At 32.9% G+C, this 20,547-nt stretch overlaps 2 protein-coding genes across 2 annotated transcripts in view; one reads left to right on the forward strand and one right to left on the reverse strand.

The window, feature by feature from the left end:
- The first annotated feature begins 257 nt into the window (after window positions 1-257).
- LOC111688738 (transcription factor AP-1) overlaps window positions 258-20,547 on the forward strand; it is a 49,918-nt gene continuing 29,628 nt past the window's right edge. The window contains exons 1-2 of the mRNA XM_046953885.1: window positions 258-405; window positions 470-1,037. Of these exons, the coding sequence (XP_046809841.1) occupies window positions 521-1,037 (517 nt within the window). The 5' untranslated portion in view covers window positions 258-405; window positions 470-520. The remainder of the gene's footprint in view (window positions 406-469; window positions 1,038-20,547) is intronic.
- LOC124420565 lies at window positions 3,288-14,084 on the reverse strand. The gene is made up of 2 exons (XM_046953886.1): window positions 13,930-14,084; window positions 3,288-4,623 (listed from the first exon to the last, which is right to left on the reverse strand). The coding sequence occupies exon 2, from the start codon at window positions 4,617-4,619 to the stop codon at window positions 3,852-3,854; it is 768 nt and encodes a 255-aa protein (XP_046809842.1). The 5' UTR covers window positions 4,620-4,623; window positions 13,930-14,084; the 3' UTR covers window positions 3,288-3,851.

A 20,547-nucleotide genomic window follows, 5' to 3' on the forward strand; every position in this document is an offset into this window, starting at 1 on the left:
TATATGTTTTAAAGACGATAGAATTCATAAGTGCAAGGGAGAAGAAAAATCTCTTGTACACAAATGTTTCCATCACTTTTGTCCATTAGCCTTAAGAATCTGATAGAAACTTTGCTTTACGCTGTGATAGAAATAATACATCAGTAGTGTCAGTCAAATGACCGATCAAATGACTCTCAATGTTCTTGTTGGGCTGCTTCCACCTTAAAAGTCACAATGTATACATTTTAGATTTAACAAATTAATAAAAAAAGGCATGACTAAAAAGTAACTATCTACAACAGGACTTATTGTTAATTCCACATTTTTGATATCTGGCAACTTTTTTTAATATGTATATACATACATTTATATTAGTCATATCATTGTAAATAAATTTAATAATTTCTCTTCGTTTAAATCGTTGTATGTATATCAATATTTATAACTTTATGATATTTAAATATAATTTCCTTACTAATTATTTTAGATTTAAATATTTAATTCCGAAACTACCATAAAATTGTGTGACGTCATAAAAATGAAGTCATTAAATTCAGATTGTTCCGGAAGTAATAGTAATAATATTGCGGTAAAAACTGAACCGTTAGCAATTTTAAAGGATAATGAGGAATTACATTTTCAACAACCAAATACATCGGTTAATTCAAACAATAACATCAATAAACGTCCTATGTCTTTAGATTTAAAAAACTCATCAAAAAAGCAACGTCTAGCAGCGCCGTCTCCACTTCTTATTGCTTCGCCAGATGCGCAATCAGTTAAACCTCTTACCACTCCAGATTTGGAAAAATTGCTTCATTTATTACCAACCCCACAACCTGGGTTAATATACCAAGCAAAATCATCTGCAGTAACTTCTGAGCAAGAGGCATTCGGTAAAGGATTTGAGGAGGCGTTACATAGTTTACGCAATAATGGAAGTAAACAAATACAAACAGAAAATAGTACTAATGTTGTAGTTGGTTTATCCAATACAAGTACAACCAATGTAGGAACAGGAATGAGTGGAGGATCTTTTACATATACTAACTTAGGTAAGAAAAGTGATAAAACACGCCGTATTCAAGGTGTCTACAGGAAAATTTTTTGTTATATGTACAGTGTCTCACATAAGTATTTGAATTTGGTTGTACTTTGAAAAGAAACATAATTAATATTATTGTGTGTGAAATGAATAATTAAATATGTTATATTGTCTAGAAAGTTCTAAGGTATAATATCACTCTCTTTAAAATTTGGAAAAATTACGTTTACCGTTTAGATCGCTATTTAAAATCAGCAAAATCGGTCTATAAATAACGAAGATATGAGCAAAAATCCGAGAAAACCTCTGAAAATTTCATCAAAAAAGCCACATTTTTTCATTTGTTAAAAAAGCAACAACAACACTGTGAATTGGATAAAGATGTACATGTGTGTATTTGGTTTCATTCAGCTGTGTATTTTTTATGTTTGGATGCTGTTGGCGTCATTGAGTTGTATATTTTGTTTTGGTAAATTCTGTTCGTATATTTAGAAGTCAGTTGGTTTTATTGCGTTGTTTATTTTGTTTTTCTGTGTTTTTCGTTATGTGTGTTTAGATGTCTTTTGTTTTAGATGCCTTGTGAATTTTGTTTTTTATTTCGTTTAGCGTTGTTGTTGTTCATTTTGTTTTTCTTTTGGTGTAATAATAATGTAGACAGTAAAAATTTAAAATTTATAAAACTAATATGTTTAAAATACACTATGGTGAAGGGTATATAAGATTCGGCACAGCCGAATATAGTACTCTTACTTGTTTTGGTTTCGTTCTTCTGTTTCTAATTGAATTGTATGGATCTTAAGTCCCTTTTCGTACCACTAGGGTCGATATTTTCCGACAAAGTTGGTTAGTATACATTCATTAACATATTAGCACTAATATATTTTACATTTTTAATGCATACAATTCCAAAACATGTCTTTACAAAACGTCATCCTATACAGTAGATTTCAGTTTTTACTATTCGTAATTTTCACGCTTATGTTGGCCATTACAATAGCACTGTAAGTCCAAAATTTTGGGTTTATTTTGATCATAGTAATCAATATTTAAACAGATATCGATATTTTTGAGTTAGACCATAATGCTATAGTGGCATGTAGCCTGGACGTCATTGGTATATAAAATTAATGATACTACTATATTGAAAGGCGTTTCTTCGTAGCATGTTTTGAAGTTGAACACTTCCACAATACATTGAAAACTTAAAATATGTAAAAGCTGATATTTAAAAGAATATATACAAGAAAACTTTCCCCGAAAATTTTTGACCTTGTATTATGAAAATGGACTCAAGTTCCAATATATTGAATTAGCGACAGAATAATGATATCAATAATATATCTTGGATCGTTTAAATACAGATTCTTGTAACAAAAAATACTATTTTTTAGATACTCCAAGGGGTCTATTAAATCCCAATATCAAATTTTGGTTTTATCTCTGGAAAGAGAAAATACTACAATTTTTTTTAAAAAAGCTAATTTAATTTAACTAAAAGCATGATATAACCATAGAAAGGTAGAATTATTAGGGAGAGTTGTCAATTTTCTGCCCTTGTTATGTCAAACAAAAATGAACTAAAAAGAGAAAAACTTCAAAATCTTCAAATGAAAAAGCACGAAAAATACCATGAAATGATTCTTGAACGGCACTTGCAAACAGCATTCTACACTTTTGCATCCTGTTCTTGATTTTTATTGGTTTTACATACTTTTTTTGTTCAAAATATTAAATTTTGTTTTATTCATAAAAAATGTTCAATAATTTTTTTGATGTTTCTTTTATATTTTTTAAATTCCTTTTTTGTGACAATTCAAGGCATATAAAATTGAGAACGTACTTTTCTACTGATTCTACCTTATTATTGTTTTATTATGACTAAAAGTAAATTGTTTAAGTTTTAAAAAGCGTGATGTTTGTGTGTGTGAAAAAAAGAAATAAAAAGACAAGAAAAAAGTGTTTTAAAAAACAAAAAAAAAAAACTATGCAACTAGTTGCGAATTACTTTATACCGTTAGCGGTTTTACTAGTTAGAACTTATATCTACACTTTTTCAAAGTAGTATGATGGGAATAGAAAATAGGGTTTCAAATGAATTTCTAAAATGAACATTGCCGACCACCTTGCAACGACGAAGTTAGTTAAAGGTTAATAAATCTAGGATAAACTTATACATATATACATTTTTTTCATTATTATATATCTATTTATATTATGTTTTCTTTTCTTTTCAATTTTTTTTTTCATAATTATTATTTTTTCAAATTTTAAAATTATCGACGAAAGGTCAAAGGACCTGCTTAGATTTTTAAGAAATCTCTCGACTTTCCCCATAGAACCGAAGTCCCACAGGCTGATTTTTAAGAAGTCTCTCGACTTTCCCCATAGAACCGAAGTCCCACAGGAGGATTTTTCAGAAGTCTCTCGACTTTCCCCATAGAACCGAAGTCCCACAGCTGGATTTTTTTCAGTCTCTCGACTGTACCCATAAATAAATAACATTCACAGGTCAATTTAATATTATTTTTATTTTCTCAATATGGGGATTGGCCGGAAATGACCCATCCAAATAAAGTGTATTGAGCAAGTGGAATACCCGGGCTAGAATGTATTTTTCCTTTAATAATGGAAGCACTTAGTTCTGGCCCTAAAACCAACGCGACCTGTCCCGACTGATTAAATGTGGGATCAGCTAGCTGAATCCCGTCAAATAAAGTTAGAATGTCGTTGGGAATATTTTCCGGTGGGGTTCGTATACCGACCATTTTCCTCACTGTTGCAGACAATGTTATTTGAGGATGAGGCGCATATATTGAGCCGATAGTCAAACGACATATATTAACGTCGTTTGCAGACGAGAAAGGCAGCCTAAGCTGCCTGCCTGTCTCGGACAACACAGGTCTAAAACCGCTCGGACCAAAATTCGACGGTTACCTATCAACAAATTTACCTTTAAGGTCGGAGACAGGTTAATAGAATGTCTTAATGGCAAATGAGAAGTCTGGACGGAATAGGGCATAGATTTCGCTTTTGACTGCGCTGAAGTAGGGGGTTTAGGTTTCGCGCCTTTCTTCTTTTGACCTTTTCCTGGTGAGTGCAAAAGAGAGTGGTGATTGTCGTGGCAGATGTTACACTTCACCAACGACTTGCACTCATTAGCCAGGTGTTTAGTCGATAAACATATGTAGCAATGTCGATGTAAAATTACGAATCGAAGCCTCTTTTCGTGAGGCAACTTCCGAAAACTAGCGCACTTATACAGCGGGTGTCTTCCTCTACACTGTTTACATACATTCGAGCCCGAGGATTCCACATTTGATGCCTTTGCGGGTGTGGGAGCTGCTGCCGTGTCTGGATCTGTAGATTCAGAAGACTTCTCAACCGAAGCGACTTTTAAGGCAAGCAACTCTGATGCTGAATCAGATACCAAAGTAGGGGTTAGCGATGGTGTTGGAGCAGGGGCTGAAACAGGGGCTGAAACAGGGGCTAGATCAGCTACTGTAGCCACCTTAGATCCTTGGTCCTCTACCTCCATTGCTTCCTTGTCGGACTCTAAGAGCGCATCTTCCATTGGAATGGTTAAAGCGTCCATGGTACTAGGAACAAGGAAAATTATTTAATATTAATTTTATAAAGTTTCATTATTCAAAACAACTAATTTTGTGATTGGTCGCTTTATTATGCCATTTTCTGTTCGTATGTCAGCCACGCGAACGTGTTCATCACTTCCCGGATAAGTTTTAACGACTCTACCAAGTTTCCAGGAAGTCGGAGACATTTGTTCATTTTTTATAACTACTAAGTCACCTACAGATATGTCTCGTTCAGGGTATTTCCATTTATATCTTTTATGAAGATTTGAAAGATATTCTTCCTTCCATCGTTTACAGAAATGATGGGTGAGAGCTTAAACTTTCATATATCTATTTATGAGACTGATTGGAGATTCGTAAATAGAAGGCTCCGGTGGAGCAAGGATGGGTGACCCAATCAAAAAATGACCAGGCGTAAGAGCTCATTCGGATCATCACTCATAGGACACAACGGTCTCGAATTGAGACAAGCCTCAATTCTTGCGAGAACCGTCGATAATTCCTCAAAGGTATATTTTACGGACTTAGCTTCTTTACGGAATTAAAGTTTAAAACTTCGAACTCCCGCTTCTCATAAGCCTCCCATATAAGGAGCGCCCGCTGGAATAAATCGCCATGTAAGTCCATTAATACCGTAAGTGGAACACATCCTAGCACGACTTTCTGACAAAAATGTTCTAAAATCCCTTTCTAATTCACGAGAAGCTCCCACAAAGTTCGTTCCGTTGTTGGAAAACATAGTAGTGGGACAACCTCGTCTCGATATATATCGATTAAAAGCAGCCAGGAATCTATCAGTTGATAAATCTGATGTGACTTCCAAATGAATGGCTTTAGTCGCAAAACAGACAAAAATACAAACGTAGGCCTTTAAAGTTTGACACGATTTACTATTTAAGTTTCTTATGTCAAAAGGCCCAGCAAAGTCGACTCCAGTTGTTGTAAATGGTCGGCCTATCTGAGTTCGTTCGGGGGGTAATGCTGCCATTATTTGGGTACAGGTGCGCTTACGGTCAAGAATACCCCGTTTGCACCGATTAATAACAGCTCGAACTAGTGTTTTTAGTCGAGGTACCCAATATTCGATCCTTAAGATCCTGAGCATTAACTGATTTCCACCGTGGATAGAAATCGTATGTACGAACTCAATCAAAAGACGGGTAAAGCGACATGAATATGGCAACAATATGGGATGCCGTTCGGTATAGACTAACGAAGGTGATTTTGTCAAACGACCATTAAGTCTCATAACACCCTCATTATCCACAAATGGATTCAAAGTCAATAAAGGACTTTTCGAAGATAGTGGTCTTTTATCCAAAAGACATTGGTATTCTTCGACAAAATTTACTTTTTGAGCCATAACTGCCAATCGCAGTTTTACTCTCTTACCCTCAATGTTTGTCACAATAGTAGTCTCAAAGGAATTTCGATTTTTATGAGCCAGGTGAGTATTATAGAAAAATCTAAATACATAGGCTAACACTCGAATTGCCCTATCAAGAGAAAAAAATCTCTCAAGAATGTCTTCATAATTCGAAAAAATGAATCATGAGATTTTACTGCACGAGCCTCTAAGTCCGTATCTAATAAAGACAAATTTCCTAGATTCCAGGTAGTGCTTTTTTCCCGAAGCCAATTTGGACCATGCCACCATAGATTGTGCTGTCTTAAATCAGAGGGTGAAATACCCCGACTTCCCAAGTCTGCTGGGTTGTCGTCAGATTTGACATGGTGCCAATTATGTCTTCCGACCACTTCCTGAATTTTACAAACTCTGTTGGCTACAAAGGTTGCCCATGAACAAGGGTCCTTTTTCAGCCAAGCAAGGACGATTGTAGAATAAGTCCAACAATATATTTGACATAATGGGATGTCAATTTCATATGCGGATTTTAAAAGATCCGTCGCAAGAACTGCACCACAGAGTTCAAGTCGTGGTAGAGAAATTGATTTGATGGGAGCTACTTTTGTTTTGGCAGTTAACAAATGGGTATAAATTTCGCCATTAGGTCTTTCGACTCTAGCATAAATTACCCCTGCATAGGCTTTTTCAGATGCATCTGAAAAGACATGAAGCTCCACTGTAGAATTAGCTATATAATTAACTTCATGATATAAAGTAGCAAATTTTTGCCATTCGGCTTTAGTAGCGGGCTTAAGAGCTGCGTCCCAATCTATCTGGTCTTGCCAAACCTTCTGCATTATCATCTTATGACTGGTCCTAACCATCCAACAGGGTCAAATAATCTAGCTATTATAGATAGTACCTCCCTTTTTGTGTGACTTGATCGCATCGAAATACGATCCACATTAAAATAAAACGAGTCAGAATGAGCATTCCACTGTAAATCGTAAAATCAGGAGAACGAGGTCTGCCTGTAATGTGGGTCCCACAAATAAACAATCGTTAAGACTGTTGCCGTTAGACGTTTTATTCGACGCATTGAAAACCACACGTAATTTTGTAGTCTTTCTGTCCAATTTAATAACAGGATGATGAGGCAGGTAGCAAGAAGAAGAAGGAGAGTCTTTAACTGGACGCATATGGTTTAAAATTAAATATTCCCTAACGACGTCATCATACATATTCTTGATGACAGGATTTCTCAAGAGAGAGGATTCTGTCCGTATAAATTGAGCCCTAACATTCTGTTTAGACTGACCTAAAGTTAACGTCTCGGGAAATTCAGGTTTAAATGGTAATGTTACTACATATCTACCAGTATAATCCCTACGAGTAGTTTTCCTATAATTGTCCTCACACATACGATCATGTGCTGACATAAGTTTCCGTGTAGGAGGTTCCTCTATTTCCCAAAATCTAAGTAAGGTACTATTTATATTATCTTCAACTCTAGTGCTGTATACCTGAATTGAAGACTGAGGAACTGGATCAGTAATAATCCAGCCGAAAATAGTTTTCTGAGCCACTAATGTCCCTAAAACCTTTCTAACTGAACCCTTTATAATTCGTGGATATAAATCTGCCCCTAAGAATAGATCTACTGGTTTAGAATCAAATAAGTTAGTATCTGCCAAACGTATATTTGGCAAATCATTTCGATACTCATTCGATATAATAATTGAGGGTACATTACCAGAGATCGTTGGCAAAACGAGAGCTACTGTACTCAAAACAATTGAAGAGTCCAAGGGCGTGCCAATATAAATGGAACACGATTTCCTTGATATTACAGAATTCGCCTGGTTGATACCAGATATTTGAGCATTCGTCGATTGCGTCAAAATTTTTAAACGATTCTGTACTCTTTCGGAAATAAACGATGTTTCCAAAGCAGGGTCAATGAGAGCACGAGCTGGGTACGTCATACCCTGGTGATGAATATTCACCATCGCTGTTCCTAACAATACTGTTTGGTTTTGCGAAGTATAAAACGCCTGTCTATTAATAGGAGCTGAAGTGCTAGAGCTGTTAGATGTTGCTACTTGCGAAGAAACTGTGGGTATAGATAGAGCAGCTTGTGATAAAGCACTTGTGCTCGGACCCGAATTAGAAGTTCTAGAACTTCCATTTGAATCTTCTGAAGTAGGCACATTTCTATGTAACATAGTATTGTGCTTCTTTTTACAAATTGAACAACAATGCAGACTCTTACAATCTTTCACTTCATGATTTCGTGACAAACAATTAATTCAATAGTGATGTTTCTTAATAGTCGAGAATCTGTCCATTACCGTAAGTTTTTTAAATCTCTTACAATCCCGTAGAAAATGGCTTTGATACTTACATAAAATGCAAGAAAGAGAAGAAGATGAAGTGGCATGGTGCGCCTTCACCTTTGGAGTCGATAATTTTTTCGATTGTGGGACTTCCCTAATGCTCGTAGACATTCTAATGTCAGACAATACGAATTTGTCTTTTATACTTTGTTCCCATAAGGTAACAGAGTTATCGGGTAGTCGTTGAACACAAATGAAAACAATTATCGGATCCCAATTTTCTGTCGAAACATATATTGATAAGGCCGAAAGACAACTGTTTATACCTCTTTGTATGGTCTTGAGACCTTCAGAAGTTTCCTTTTCAATAATAGGAAGATTAAAAAGAGATTTAAGTTGGTTGTTAACCAACATACGTGGATTTTCGTAAGCAGCCCTAAGGCTATTCCACGCCATATCAAATCCTAAATGCGAAATAGGATATTTAGCTACTATTTCCGTTGCATCACCACTAGTCTTACGTATAAGATGACACATCCTTTCTATGTTGGTAAGACGAGTATTATTTACGTATAAAACAGTAAATAAGGAGTGAGATCGAAAAATTCTTAACATACAAATTATTATTACAATTTACAAAAAGAATATTTTTATAGTTTTAATCACTAGTGATGAAATTTTGAACCCTTTTCGGAAACCCTTCCATTAACGTTTTTATAGTGCTTTCTGTCACTTTGCTCGAAAATGTAGTCCATCTCCGTTTAAAATCTACCACACTTTTGGACACCTTTTTTGTACTCTTCAATTCTCTTTTAACAAGAGCCCAATATCTCTCCACTGGCCTTAGCTCCGGGCAGTTTGGAGGATTTGCCTCTCTTGGTACAAATACCACATTATTGTTCTTGTACCACACAAGGGCTTGTTTACCATAGTGACAGGATGCCAAGTCAGGCCAAAAATAAGTGGACACATTATGAAGTCTTATGAATGGAAGCAGCCTTTTTTGTAAACATTCCTTGATGTAAATTTCGGTATTTATAGAGCCCGTTGTAACAAATGATTGGCTTCTTTTGCCGCAACTGCATATTGCTTGACATACCAAGAACTTTCTGGGAAATTTTGTCTGCTTTTGGGTCCTAAACTTTTCTTCAACATTCCCTCGAGCATCAGCAACATAAAACTTTTGACCTGGAAGTTGAGAAAAATCTGCCAGAACATACGTTTCGTCATCCATTATGCAGCAAGAATATTTTTTTATAAAACTTGACTTCGATTTCCGTGCTCTGTTTTTGGCCTCTAAAATTTTAGCAGCGTTCCTGTCAGGAACTTTCTGAGCCTTGTATGTTTTTAAACCTGCATTAGCTTTAACTTTTCGTACCAAATAGTCCGAGCACTGAGCTAACCGAGCGGCTTTCCTACCGGATGTGGTGGGAGCTCTTTTGAAAATGCGTTCTATTTTTTTGGCTTTAGAAACATCATGTGGACCATTCCTTCTACCTGAACCAGGTTTTCTATCAACTGACAAGTTCTCCCGGTACTGTTTAATAACATTGGAAACAGTTTGACGGCAGACCTTTGTATGCTTGGCCAACTTGTTGTAAGACCAAGTTGGGTTTAGTTGAAAATATTTAATAATTTCAGTACGCACTTTTTTCTGGTCACTCATTTTAATCAGATTAACAAAAAAATTAATATAATTGACATTACACATAATAACTGACATGTTTTTCAAAGGTAACTTGATCAAAAAAAAAAATCAAATAATACTTTGGTTGAAAAATGTAATGAAAAACGTGTGTTAAGAATTTTTCGATCTCACTCCTTAGATCCCTAAAAGCGGGCCAAGAAAGATAATCTCCGTCAAAGGTCTCAACATCACAGGGCGGTACTATTAAACTATGGTGAGTTTCCGTATAGTTCTGGCTAACTACTGGAGAATCACTAGTCTTTTAAGCTTGGGCATACGTATGCAATCGTTCTTTAATATTCGATAAACAGTTAACGAATGTATTATAAGTCGCCTGATATTTTGATGAGACGACATCTATATCATCAGGTTCTGTTGTGTCCGAAGTAGCTAAATAGTCCAAATATGTCTGATAGGTTGACTTAACCTCGTTCATTAAAACCTTCAATTCATCGGAATGAACCTCTAAACTAAAAACAGTGAGTCTTTCTTCCCTATGTTTGTTCATATTAGCTTCAAAGCTTATGAGAGCATCAGAAGCTCTAATAAAGAGAGCAAGAGCAGGAACAGACATAGTTATTTTGATATAAAAGCGATTTAATAAATAAATTTAATAATTTAATTCAATTTAATTTTATCTTTATTTAAAAGACTTCAATTTATGACGATTTATTATTACGTAACGTATTTAAATTGCACAAAGAAATAAATAATTTATTAAAATTTTCAAATTTGAAACAAATTTTATTAAAAGCTGTGAAAAAATATTTAACCAAATTTTATATTAGTCAAACTGACCGACCGTAGGGTAACAACTCAAAACGGGAGAAGAAGCAGATAATTGTATGTATGTATATAAAGATTATGTACAAGGTTCATAAACAAAAATTCTTTATTTATTTCACTTCTTCTTTGTTTTATTTGTTATTATATGTATTTTTATATTTTATTTGTTATTATTTAATTAATATTTTATCACACACGATTTTATTAAATTTATTTTTCGCACTTTCTTAAGAATTTTTTAATTTTATTTTATCTTCACTATGTCTGTCCGTTTATGTAAACAAATGCACTGTAGATATATAAGGCACTGACAAAAAGGTAGTCACTAATGTCAAACAAAAAACAGTTGGCAAAGCTATCAATCACAATAATACACAAGAAAGATTTCTGTGTATGTGTTAATATAAATTTAACAAACAAGACTTTTTTCTTTTGTCTTTCTTTTATATTTATTCTTTTGTATGCACTTTTTAATTTCAAATTAATTTCTAAAATGAACACGTGATATTAAACTTAAGCACTGTCTAGACAATATAACAAATTAATTTATTTTTTTGCACACAAAATTTGGTTTCTTTTCATAGTTTACCTAAATTCGAATACTTATGAGAGACGCTGTATGTAATTCTGAATAAATTCAAAAGTAATTTGATTAAACAAAATAATATTAAATATTTAAAGTAGAAGTGCTACACTATACAATTTTTATCATGTATTACCAAAAAAATTAAATGTTGCATTGGGTATATCTCATCGTTTGCAACACCCTATCACCCACAGTCTAATGGTCTTTTGGACGCATAGACAATTTCAATGCGTCCTGTTTTACTTTGTGTTCGGTATCCATTCTAAACCCAAAATTTTTGTAAGATAAATTTGTACACATGTTCCCATTTTTGGATAAAAATAAACCATAAAAGCATAGAATATACGCCCGTCCAGATAGCAACAAAAAATAGCAACGGCAGAGAAAAAATTCGAGTTTTTGGGAATTAAGTGGCAGCACCACAGGGGAAAAATAAATTGCTTATATAATAAAAAATACCTATCATGGAAAACAATGAAAAATGGGGGAAAACACAAAAAAATCAAGACTATATATTATCTTGGAACTATAGTTCCAAGGAGTGTCGCTCCAAAAACTCCTTGGATGGAAAAAATTCTTCCGTATTGAAAAAATTCTTCCGTGCAAAAAATCGGTAGAAATTCGTTTCTTCCAAAATGGTCTGTAAAATGGTACCTGGTATTAAAGAATTTATTCTTTAATACCATTTAATATTTAATTTTTTCTAATATTTTTCCATATTTTGTTTGATATAAAAGAATAAAAAAAATGATTTATTTGTATTAAATAATTTATTATATGTATTATATAATTGCATTAACTTAATTAATTAATGTTTTCCTATTATAAAATTTTGCCGATATTTTGATTTTTGTCTTATTTCTTGTAAAGTGTCGTATTTTTTAAAAATATAAAAAAACATTACTAAAAACTACTAGATTTTGCCAAAATAAAATTTCGTACTAAATTTTTTTCCACTGAATTTACTCGTTTTTGATATTCGAATTTTCGGAGAAATTTTTTCTTTTTTTTAAATATTAATACCAAAAAGTTAATTTGAAACTAATCATTAAAAATATATAACAAAGATTGTAAATGTATAGATTTATTTCTTAAATGCCACCAATTTAAAATTTATAATTTTTTATTTCGAAATTAAATGTCATTTTTCGACAAAGACATTCAATTTAAAAGTTCTAATTATAGGCTATCCATTTAAATTCAATGCTTTTGTCAAAATATCGACAAATTTAATTATAGGTAAACAGTTTTATGTGGCCTTGGTACCAGCCAGCATCATCATTTTGCGGAGATGGACCGGGCTGAGCCAGTAGGGCTTTTGCCCAATCTAGGGACGATTTTTCGTCCGCGGTTATTGTATCGACCGACTTAATTCCAAGTCGCTCGACTAGACGTAAGGCGGAGCGCCTTTGAACAAAAGTCTTCCTAGATGGATCTTTGCGATTAGGGGGGTTTTTATTGGCCGTGAGGGCGGTTGAGGGAGCATTAGTTGGACCCGACATCGAGTCCGCGGATTTGTACATGCTGAACAGGAAGAATTGTACTATCATTTATGACCGTCTGGTATCAGATATATCATATATCATATTATATATTCATATATTTTATTATTTTTTTTCATATCCAAGAGACCATTTGTCAAAAATGTATCCGTTGGGGTACAATAAAAAGATTGTCCTGAATCACGCACTCATCTAGATATGACAGACTTGTTAGTCCATTTGTCAAAAATATATCTAGTCAGGTCTGCCTTATCCCGAGCTAGTATCGTCATTTTTGACCATTATATCCAATGTATAGAAAAAGACCATGTTTAGCTCCCACTATCCGCCAACTGGGACACGTCCGATGGGAGATCTGACAACTCCACACGAATTCGTTTAGCGTTGTTCTTGTTCATTATACCTTACACCACTATAGTGGGGAGGGTATTATACGTTTGTTCTGATGTTTGTAACTAATCGATTCAGAATCATTTTTTGAGTCGATTAAGACATGTCCGTCCGTCTGTGCGGCTGGCTGGCTGGCTGTCCATGTAAACATTGTGCGCAAGGTACAGGCCGCAATTTTCAAGATAATTTGATGAAATATAGACCAAGCATGTTTTTTGGCACAAGGACGAAGCCTATTGAAAGTGGTTGAAATCTGTCCATTATTTCACCTACCTCCCGATTTGGGCTTTTTATGCCATAATTACGTCAAATATACTATTATCTCTCTAAAAATTGGCACAAATAAGTTTTATATTAGTATACAGTGCACTCGCGGTAACGTAAACTAATTTAAACCAAGGGAGTTCATGTTAGCGAAATTGTTTACGTTAGCGATTGTTAAATTTCATGAAAAAAATATCAAATTTTAATTTATAAATCTGTATTTTACACGCTTGAGCGTGATATTCTTTTATTATTATTTATATTATTAAAATATAAAACTAAAATTTTATTAAAATCCATTGCAAAACAAGACGAGATAACGAGAAAATATCAATTGAAATAAAATTTTCAATTGATATTTTATACTTTTTTTGCTAAACTACATTATACTTTTTTGCTAAACTACTCACACTTGTTCCTTTTTGCAAACTATTTCAAATGTCTGCCTTTTCTTTTAACTGCAAACATTTAGATTGTGACTTTTAATATAAATAACAACATATTTTTGGAAAGTACAACAATAATGTCATATTTTCCATTAATTATTGGTTCATTTTTGTAAACAAATTTTGACAAGTTAGTATTTCGAACAAAAACAAATTGCCTGTGGTTTTTGTAGACGTTTGTTGTACAACAACTCGTGTCGCTACTTTATAAATTTACTTTGACTTCACATAAGAAACTAACTTGAAATTTCTATGCCATACAAACAAAATAATTTAGGGGATAAACACTCATTTATATAAGGGGATTCCCAAAATTTTAAAATTCGAATTTAATGGATGTATTTCAATGTTGTCTACATGCTTAGAAAACATATACTGTGAAAAAAATGTTCACGTTATAGAGCTTTCTGTGTTTGTTCACGTTACAGAGTAGTCAATGTAAAAAACATCTTGTTCACGTTAGGCGGTGTTCACGTTAGACGGTGTTCACGTTAGACGGTGTTCACATTACCGCAAGTGCACTGTAAATGACACTGCAGATTTTCGTAATGATCGGCCCTTTTTTGACCCTAGCCCCCATACAAACCCCCTTCAAAAATGTCTTAAACGTCTAAAATTGACTTGTAACCATTTATATCGCATTGAAACTCAACAAAACAAACTGTTATTTAAAATTATACCCTTTTCCCAAATTTAATGGGGGTCGGCCCATATTTGACCTATATTCTTTATAAAGCCTCATTTAGAAAATTTGGTTTTTTATCCATAAATTGCATAAATACTTTGGAATTAAGTGAATTTCAATATAAAAGTTTCTTTATGAAATATAAAAATTTTTAAAATATACTCATGATGTAGGGTATTATATGGTCGAAAATGCCCGACTATACATTCCTACTTGTTTTGTTTTGCTTTTGGTGTAATATTAATGTAGTCAGGAAAAAATTTATAAAACTAATATGTCTAAAATACTCTATGGTGAAGGGCATATAAGATTCGGCACAGCCGAATATAGCACTATTATTTGTTTAATTTTTGTTGGAGAATTTGAACTAGTGATATTAATGGAAACATGTTATGCATAAGGTGTTAATCGGCCACTCGCAACGACTTCCCCATGTTAAATTCAACAGTAAATAACATTGAAAATTCACTAGTTGTGGTTCTTATTAGTTGTTGATATCGCCATTTTCCAACTAGTTCGTCGTAGTACAGGGGTATTAATTTCACTGATTTGTTGTTGTACGAATGAGAAGAATAACAAAGCAAAACTAGTTTCAGAGTACGAGAAACTCCGTATTGCGAGTGAGATGAATGATAAGCCCAAACACCTACAATACTTTCCGTCGAACTGCGACGGACAGCTACGCAACGTAAAAAAAGAGATGCTCAATTGTTGCGTTGATAAAGTGTGACAAAATAATTAAATATGTTTAAGGGTGGGTTTCTTACTCCTCAGTTAAACTAGGCTTAACTTGCTGTTAGATTAAACTCGAAACAAATTTAGGCGGACTATAACCAATGATTGTGTTTTTCAGTTTTAGATTTAAGCTCAGTTAACATTGTTAGTATTGCCAAGTTTTCACTCAAAAATATAAACAATGAACAGCTGTTTTTTGCAACAATACTTTCGTAAAATGGAAAATTTTGAAAAATGTTAAATAAACATTTAAAACAATAATAAATAAAACAAAACAAATCAGAAAATTGCAATTTACTTAAAATATTAAGTTTTTGTTCTACCGAAATCATTGTTTTTGTTAATTGTGTTTTTTCACTTATAACTTGAGTTTAATTGGCCAATTACACACAGTTAAACTAAGATAATAAGTAACTGAAAAACATGAAACATATAAACCAGGTTTAACCAAAGAATGAAGATTATCTTTATCAGAAAAAACTCGCATTAAATAATATAAAAAATGCAATATTGAATATTGTTTAAGCGAGGTTTGTTGCGAGCTGCATTTTGGTAATTGCTCCTTTTAATGAATAATACTATTTTTAACAACGTTAGAATCTAATGCCAATTTTATACATCTTTGCTGGAATATTCTAACGAGTAAACCGTTAACGGTACTTAAATATTGTTTGCCACCAAATTAAGATTTTTTTACACGGTCTTAAGATATTGATGTTGTCTACGACAAGCACTACATGCACATTATCTTTTACATAAAAAAACCTGCAAACCTTCTACGAGGTAATATTTGGTTTTAAATAAAAGAGATCTACGTCTCATAAAATTTGAAACTTTATTTTGTTTTATTTTCATAAAAACTTGGACAAATTGGATTGATGTCAAACAAATAAAAAGAATATATAATTTAAAAATGGTGTTTTCCACACGCACAAATCTCAAATAAAAAGTATGAAGAATATTTTTGATAGTTTTGTTTTTGTTTTCATTTTTTCTTTTGTTTCGTACGCCAAAGTTGAATATTTTTCAACTTTTGTACTTCATGCACATGTTTAACGTTTTTTAATGAGCGTTGCGGTCATTTTCTGAAGGAGACCTTATAGATATATTATAACTCGTATGAAACTTACTCATGTCGAATTTCATCATTAAACTAGTATTTTTAAGACAGTAATGAGCGTTAAAGTCATTTTCTGAAGGGAACCATATATGGGGGGTAGGGTCAATTATGGACCGATCCTCATAAAATTTTGCATAGTGATTTTGGATCATAAGAAACTTACTTATGTCGAATTTCATAGCTATATTCTTATTTTTAATCAAGTTATGACTTGTATGGGGGCTATCCGAAATATTTATGTGAAATTTCAACCCCTAGCTCTTTCAATTCGGACTCTATCGTGCTTTCAACAGACAGACAAACGGACAGACATGGCTAGATCCTCTTCGAATTTAATGAGGACCTAGAATATATATTAGAGTATTCAAAAAATCGGTCTATTCCAAAAACCGGTTTTCGAATAATTTGAAAAATTTCAATTTTTAAAAAACCGGTTTCGAATACGGTTTTGTATAAAAAACCGGTTAACCGGTTTTTCTTTTTTATTTATATATTAACAAGGAATTCAATATTTAAAATGTATTTATAAGGAGTGAGATCGAAAAATTCTTAACACATGTTTTTCATTACATTTTGATCAAGTTACCTTTGAAAAACATGTCAGTTATTATGTGTAATGTCAATTATATTAATTTTTTTGTTAATCTGATTAAAATGAGTGACCAGAAAAAAGTGCGTACTGAAATTATTAAATATTTTCAACTAAACCCAACTTGGTCTTACAAAAAGTTGGCCAAGCATACAAAGGTCTGCCGTCAAACTGTTTCCAATGTTATTAAACAGTACCGGGAGAACTTGTCAGTTGATAGAAAACCTGGTTCAGGTGTCCACATGATGTTTCTAAAGCCAAAAAAATAGAACGCATTTTCAAAAGAGCTCCCAACACATCCGGTAGGAAAGCAGCTCGGTTAGCTCAGTGCTCGGACTATTTGGTTCGAAAAGTTAAAGCTAATGCAGGTTTAAAAACATACAAGGCTCAAAAAGTTCCTAACAGGAACGCTGCTAAAAATTTAGAGGCCAAAAACAGAGCACGGAAATTGAAGTCAAGTTTTATAAAAAAATATTCTTGCTGCATAATGGATGACAAAACGTATGTTCTGGCAGATTTTTCGCAACTTCCAGGTCAAAAGTTTTATGTTGCTGATGCTCGAGGGAATGTTGAAGAAAAGTTTAGGACCCAAAAAGACAAAATTTCCCAGAAAGTTCTTGGTATGGCAAGCAATATGCAGTTGCGACAAAAGAAGCCAACCATTTGTTACAACGGGCTCTATAAATACCGAAATTTACATCAAGGAATGTTTACAAAAAAGGCTGCTTCCATTCATAAGACTTCATAATGTGTCCACTTATTTTTGGCCTGACTTGGCATCCTGTCACTATGGTAAACAAGCCCTTGAGTGGTACAAGAACAATAATGTGGTATTTGTACCAAGAGAGGCAAATCCTCCAAACTGCCCGGAGCTAAGGCCAGTGGAGAGATATTGGGCTCTTGTTAAAAGAGAATTGAAGAGTACAAAAAAGGTGTTCAAAAGTGTGGTAGATTTTAAACGGAGATGGACTACATGTTCGAGCAAAGTGACAGAAAGCACTATAAAAACGTTAATGGAAGGGTTTCCGAAAAGGGTTCAAAATTTCATCACTAGTGATTAAAACTATAAAAATATTTTTTTTTTTTGTAAATTGTAATAATAATTTGAATCAAATAAAAAAAAATAAAGCTGTAAGTTTAGTGGTTTCTTTTTTATAAACATATATGTATGTTAAGAATTTTTCGATCTCACTCCTTATAAACCATATACATTAGGTTTTATCATGGTATAAAGAAAACAAGGTAACTCCGTTCTCTCTCAATGAAAAGTTTTTTGACGTAAAAAAGAATTATTGAAATTTATTTTTTGTAAATAAATAAAGAAAAACGTTGCCAAACATGTAGTAGGGGAAATCATATTTAGGAAATTGGAAATAAAAAATGCGTATAACTTTTAAAATAATCATTTAAAGTTGTGTGCACTAAGGACATTTTTATAAAAAACAGCTCATAAACGGACCACACTAAACCCAAAAAGTTCTTGTTTAATTTTATCTTATTATCATGATTTATTGGCATTAAACCCCAAAATAACACCTCTTGCAATTGTTTACGTTGAATTTTTTCAAACAAATGACACAGGAAGACATATTTTTATACCCTACACCACTTTAGTGGGGCCGGCTGGCTGGCTGGATGTCCATGTAAACCTTGTGCGCAAGATATAGGCCGCAATTTTGAAGATAATTAGATGAAATTTGGCACACACGCTTCTTTTGGCCCAAGGACGACGCCTATTGGTTAAAATCGGTTCATTATTTCCACTAGCCCCCATACAACCGTACCCCCCAAATAGGGCCTTTTGGCTTATAATTAATTTAAATGATTTATTATGTTAACAAAAGTCGATAAAACTTAGTTTTATAGAACTTTAAATGACACTACTGATTTTTGTAATGATCGGGCTTCATTTGATCCTATCCCCCATACAAACTCCCCTTCAGAAAATGACTTAAAGTTCAAAATTCACTTACAAACACTAATAACACTTTTAAATTCTACATAAATAATATTGAAGAAGACGTAACTCCCCCTACCAAAATTTTTAAGGATAGGACGATATTTTGCCCTACTCCCCTTTGAGCCCTCTTGTAAAAAAATTCTTTTTTTGCCAAAATAAAAGTAAAAATAATCCGAAATAAAGTTAAAAAAAACAAACCAAATGCTCTATTTTTTAAATAATCCCCATTTTTAACATACATACTGACGGGTGTAGGGTATCATATGGTCGGCTACGCCCGACTATACATTCATACTTGTTTAGAACTTTAATGCCGTTCGAAGATTCATATAATTTTCTTACTTGGACATGTTTGACAGCGCACACCGCAATCTTACCGGACACATACATAATACGTTGGCAGTAAAACAAAATATCAGGAGAAAACATCACTCAGAAGAAACTTCTGCAATTGGACACAAGATGAAGTAATGACATTATGTTTTTAAGTAAGAATGGCCCGCACTACTTACAAGCAGTGTTTACTTTTACTAATATATTAGTCAGCATTTGCCGCAAAATACACATTTTTATCACTCGTCATACTAAAAATATTTAAACTTACACAGCAACGTTACACAGCAATAACAGCAGCACGAATGAACAATATTAATGTCTTGTTTGTTGTACAAGAAAAAATATATTTTTTTGCTATAGCAAAGCACACTCAAATTTGTTAAACTAATATGGCTAGTATTGATGATATTAAATTAAATTTTTGTTTTGCAACTGCTAACTGCAAATTTATTCATTGTTTTTTGAAAATATTGATGTTACAATTTAAAACTATTATGGAGTGTTTATTGTTTTGTCATAACTAAACAGTATAATTCTAAGTCGAAAGCGAAAAACTCTTCAGCGAGTCGGCGATAATATTTAGAATTGCCTCCTGAATATTCGCAATATTTACATAAGCATGCTATATATTTGTGTATAGTTCTACAATTTAAAGATTAATTACATTTTAATAGTATATTTATGAAAGTTATTAAATTTTATAAAGTTAAATAAAAAAACTATACATTAAAAAAATATCGAGGGACTATATTTAATAGTCTCTATCTAAAATAACACTAGTTTTCAGGAGAGCAAAAAAACTGTTTATTTCACTAGTTCGTAAAGATTTTTGATTTTTTTCTTTTTGCAAAATTATTCACAAATTTATATCAGATAGAGCTTTTTTCTACGAAATTTTTTTTTCAACCTTCAATAGAGAATTTTTCATAGAAATATAAATTTTTTATTTAATATCAATAAATACTATATTTTATGCAATTTAATGAAATAATATAAACCAAATTGTTGAAAAAGAAATTTTACAGTTTTGGTCCAAAATCAATGTTATATGATTAAACACGGCAATAAAATTTATCACATTAGAATGAGCGATATCTCGAAAACTATTAAATCGATTTCAAATATATTTTTACGGATTTGTGTTCAGCACGTCCAAA

Source organism: Lucilia cuprina, chromosome 6, assembly GCF_022045245.1.
Source record: "Lucilia cuprina isolate Lc7/37 chromosome 6, ASM2204524v1, whole genome shotgun sequence".
Classification (NCBI taxonomy): Eukaryota; Metazoa; Arthropoda; class Insecta; order Diptera; family Calliphoridae; genus Lucilia; species Lucilia cuprina.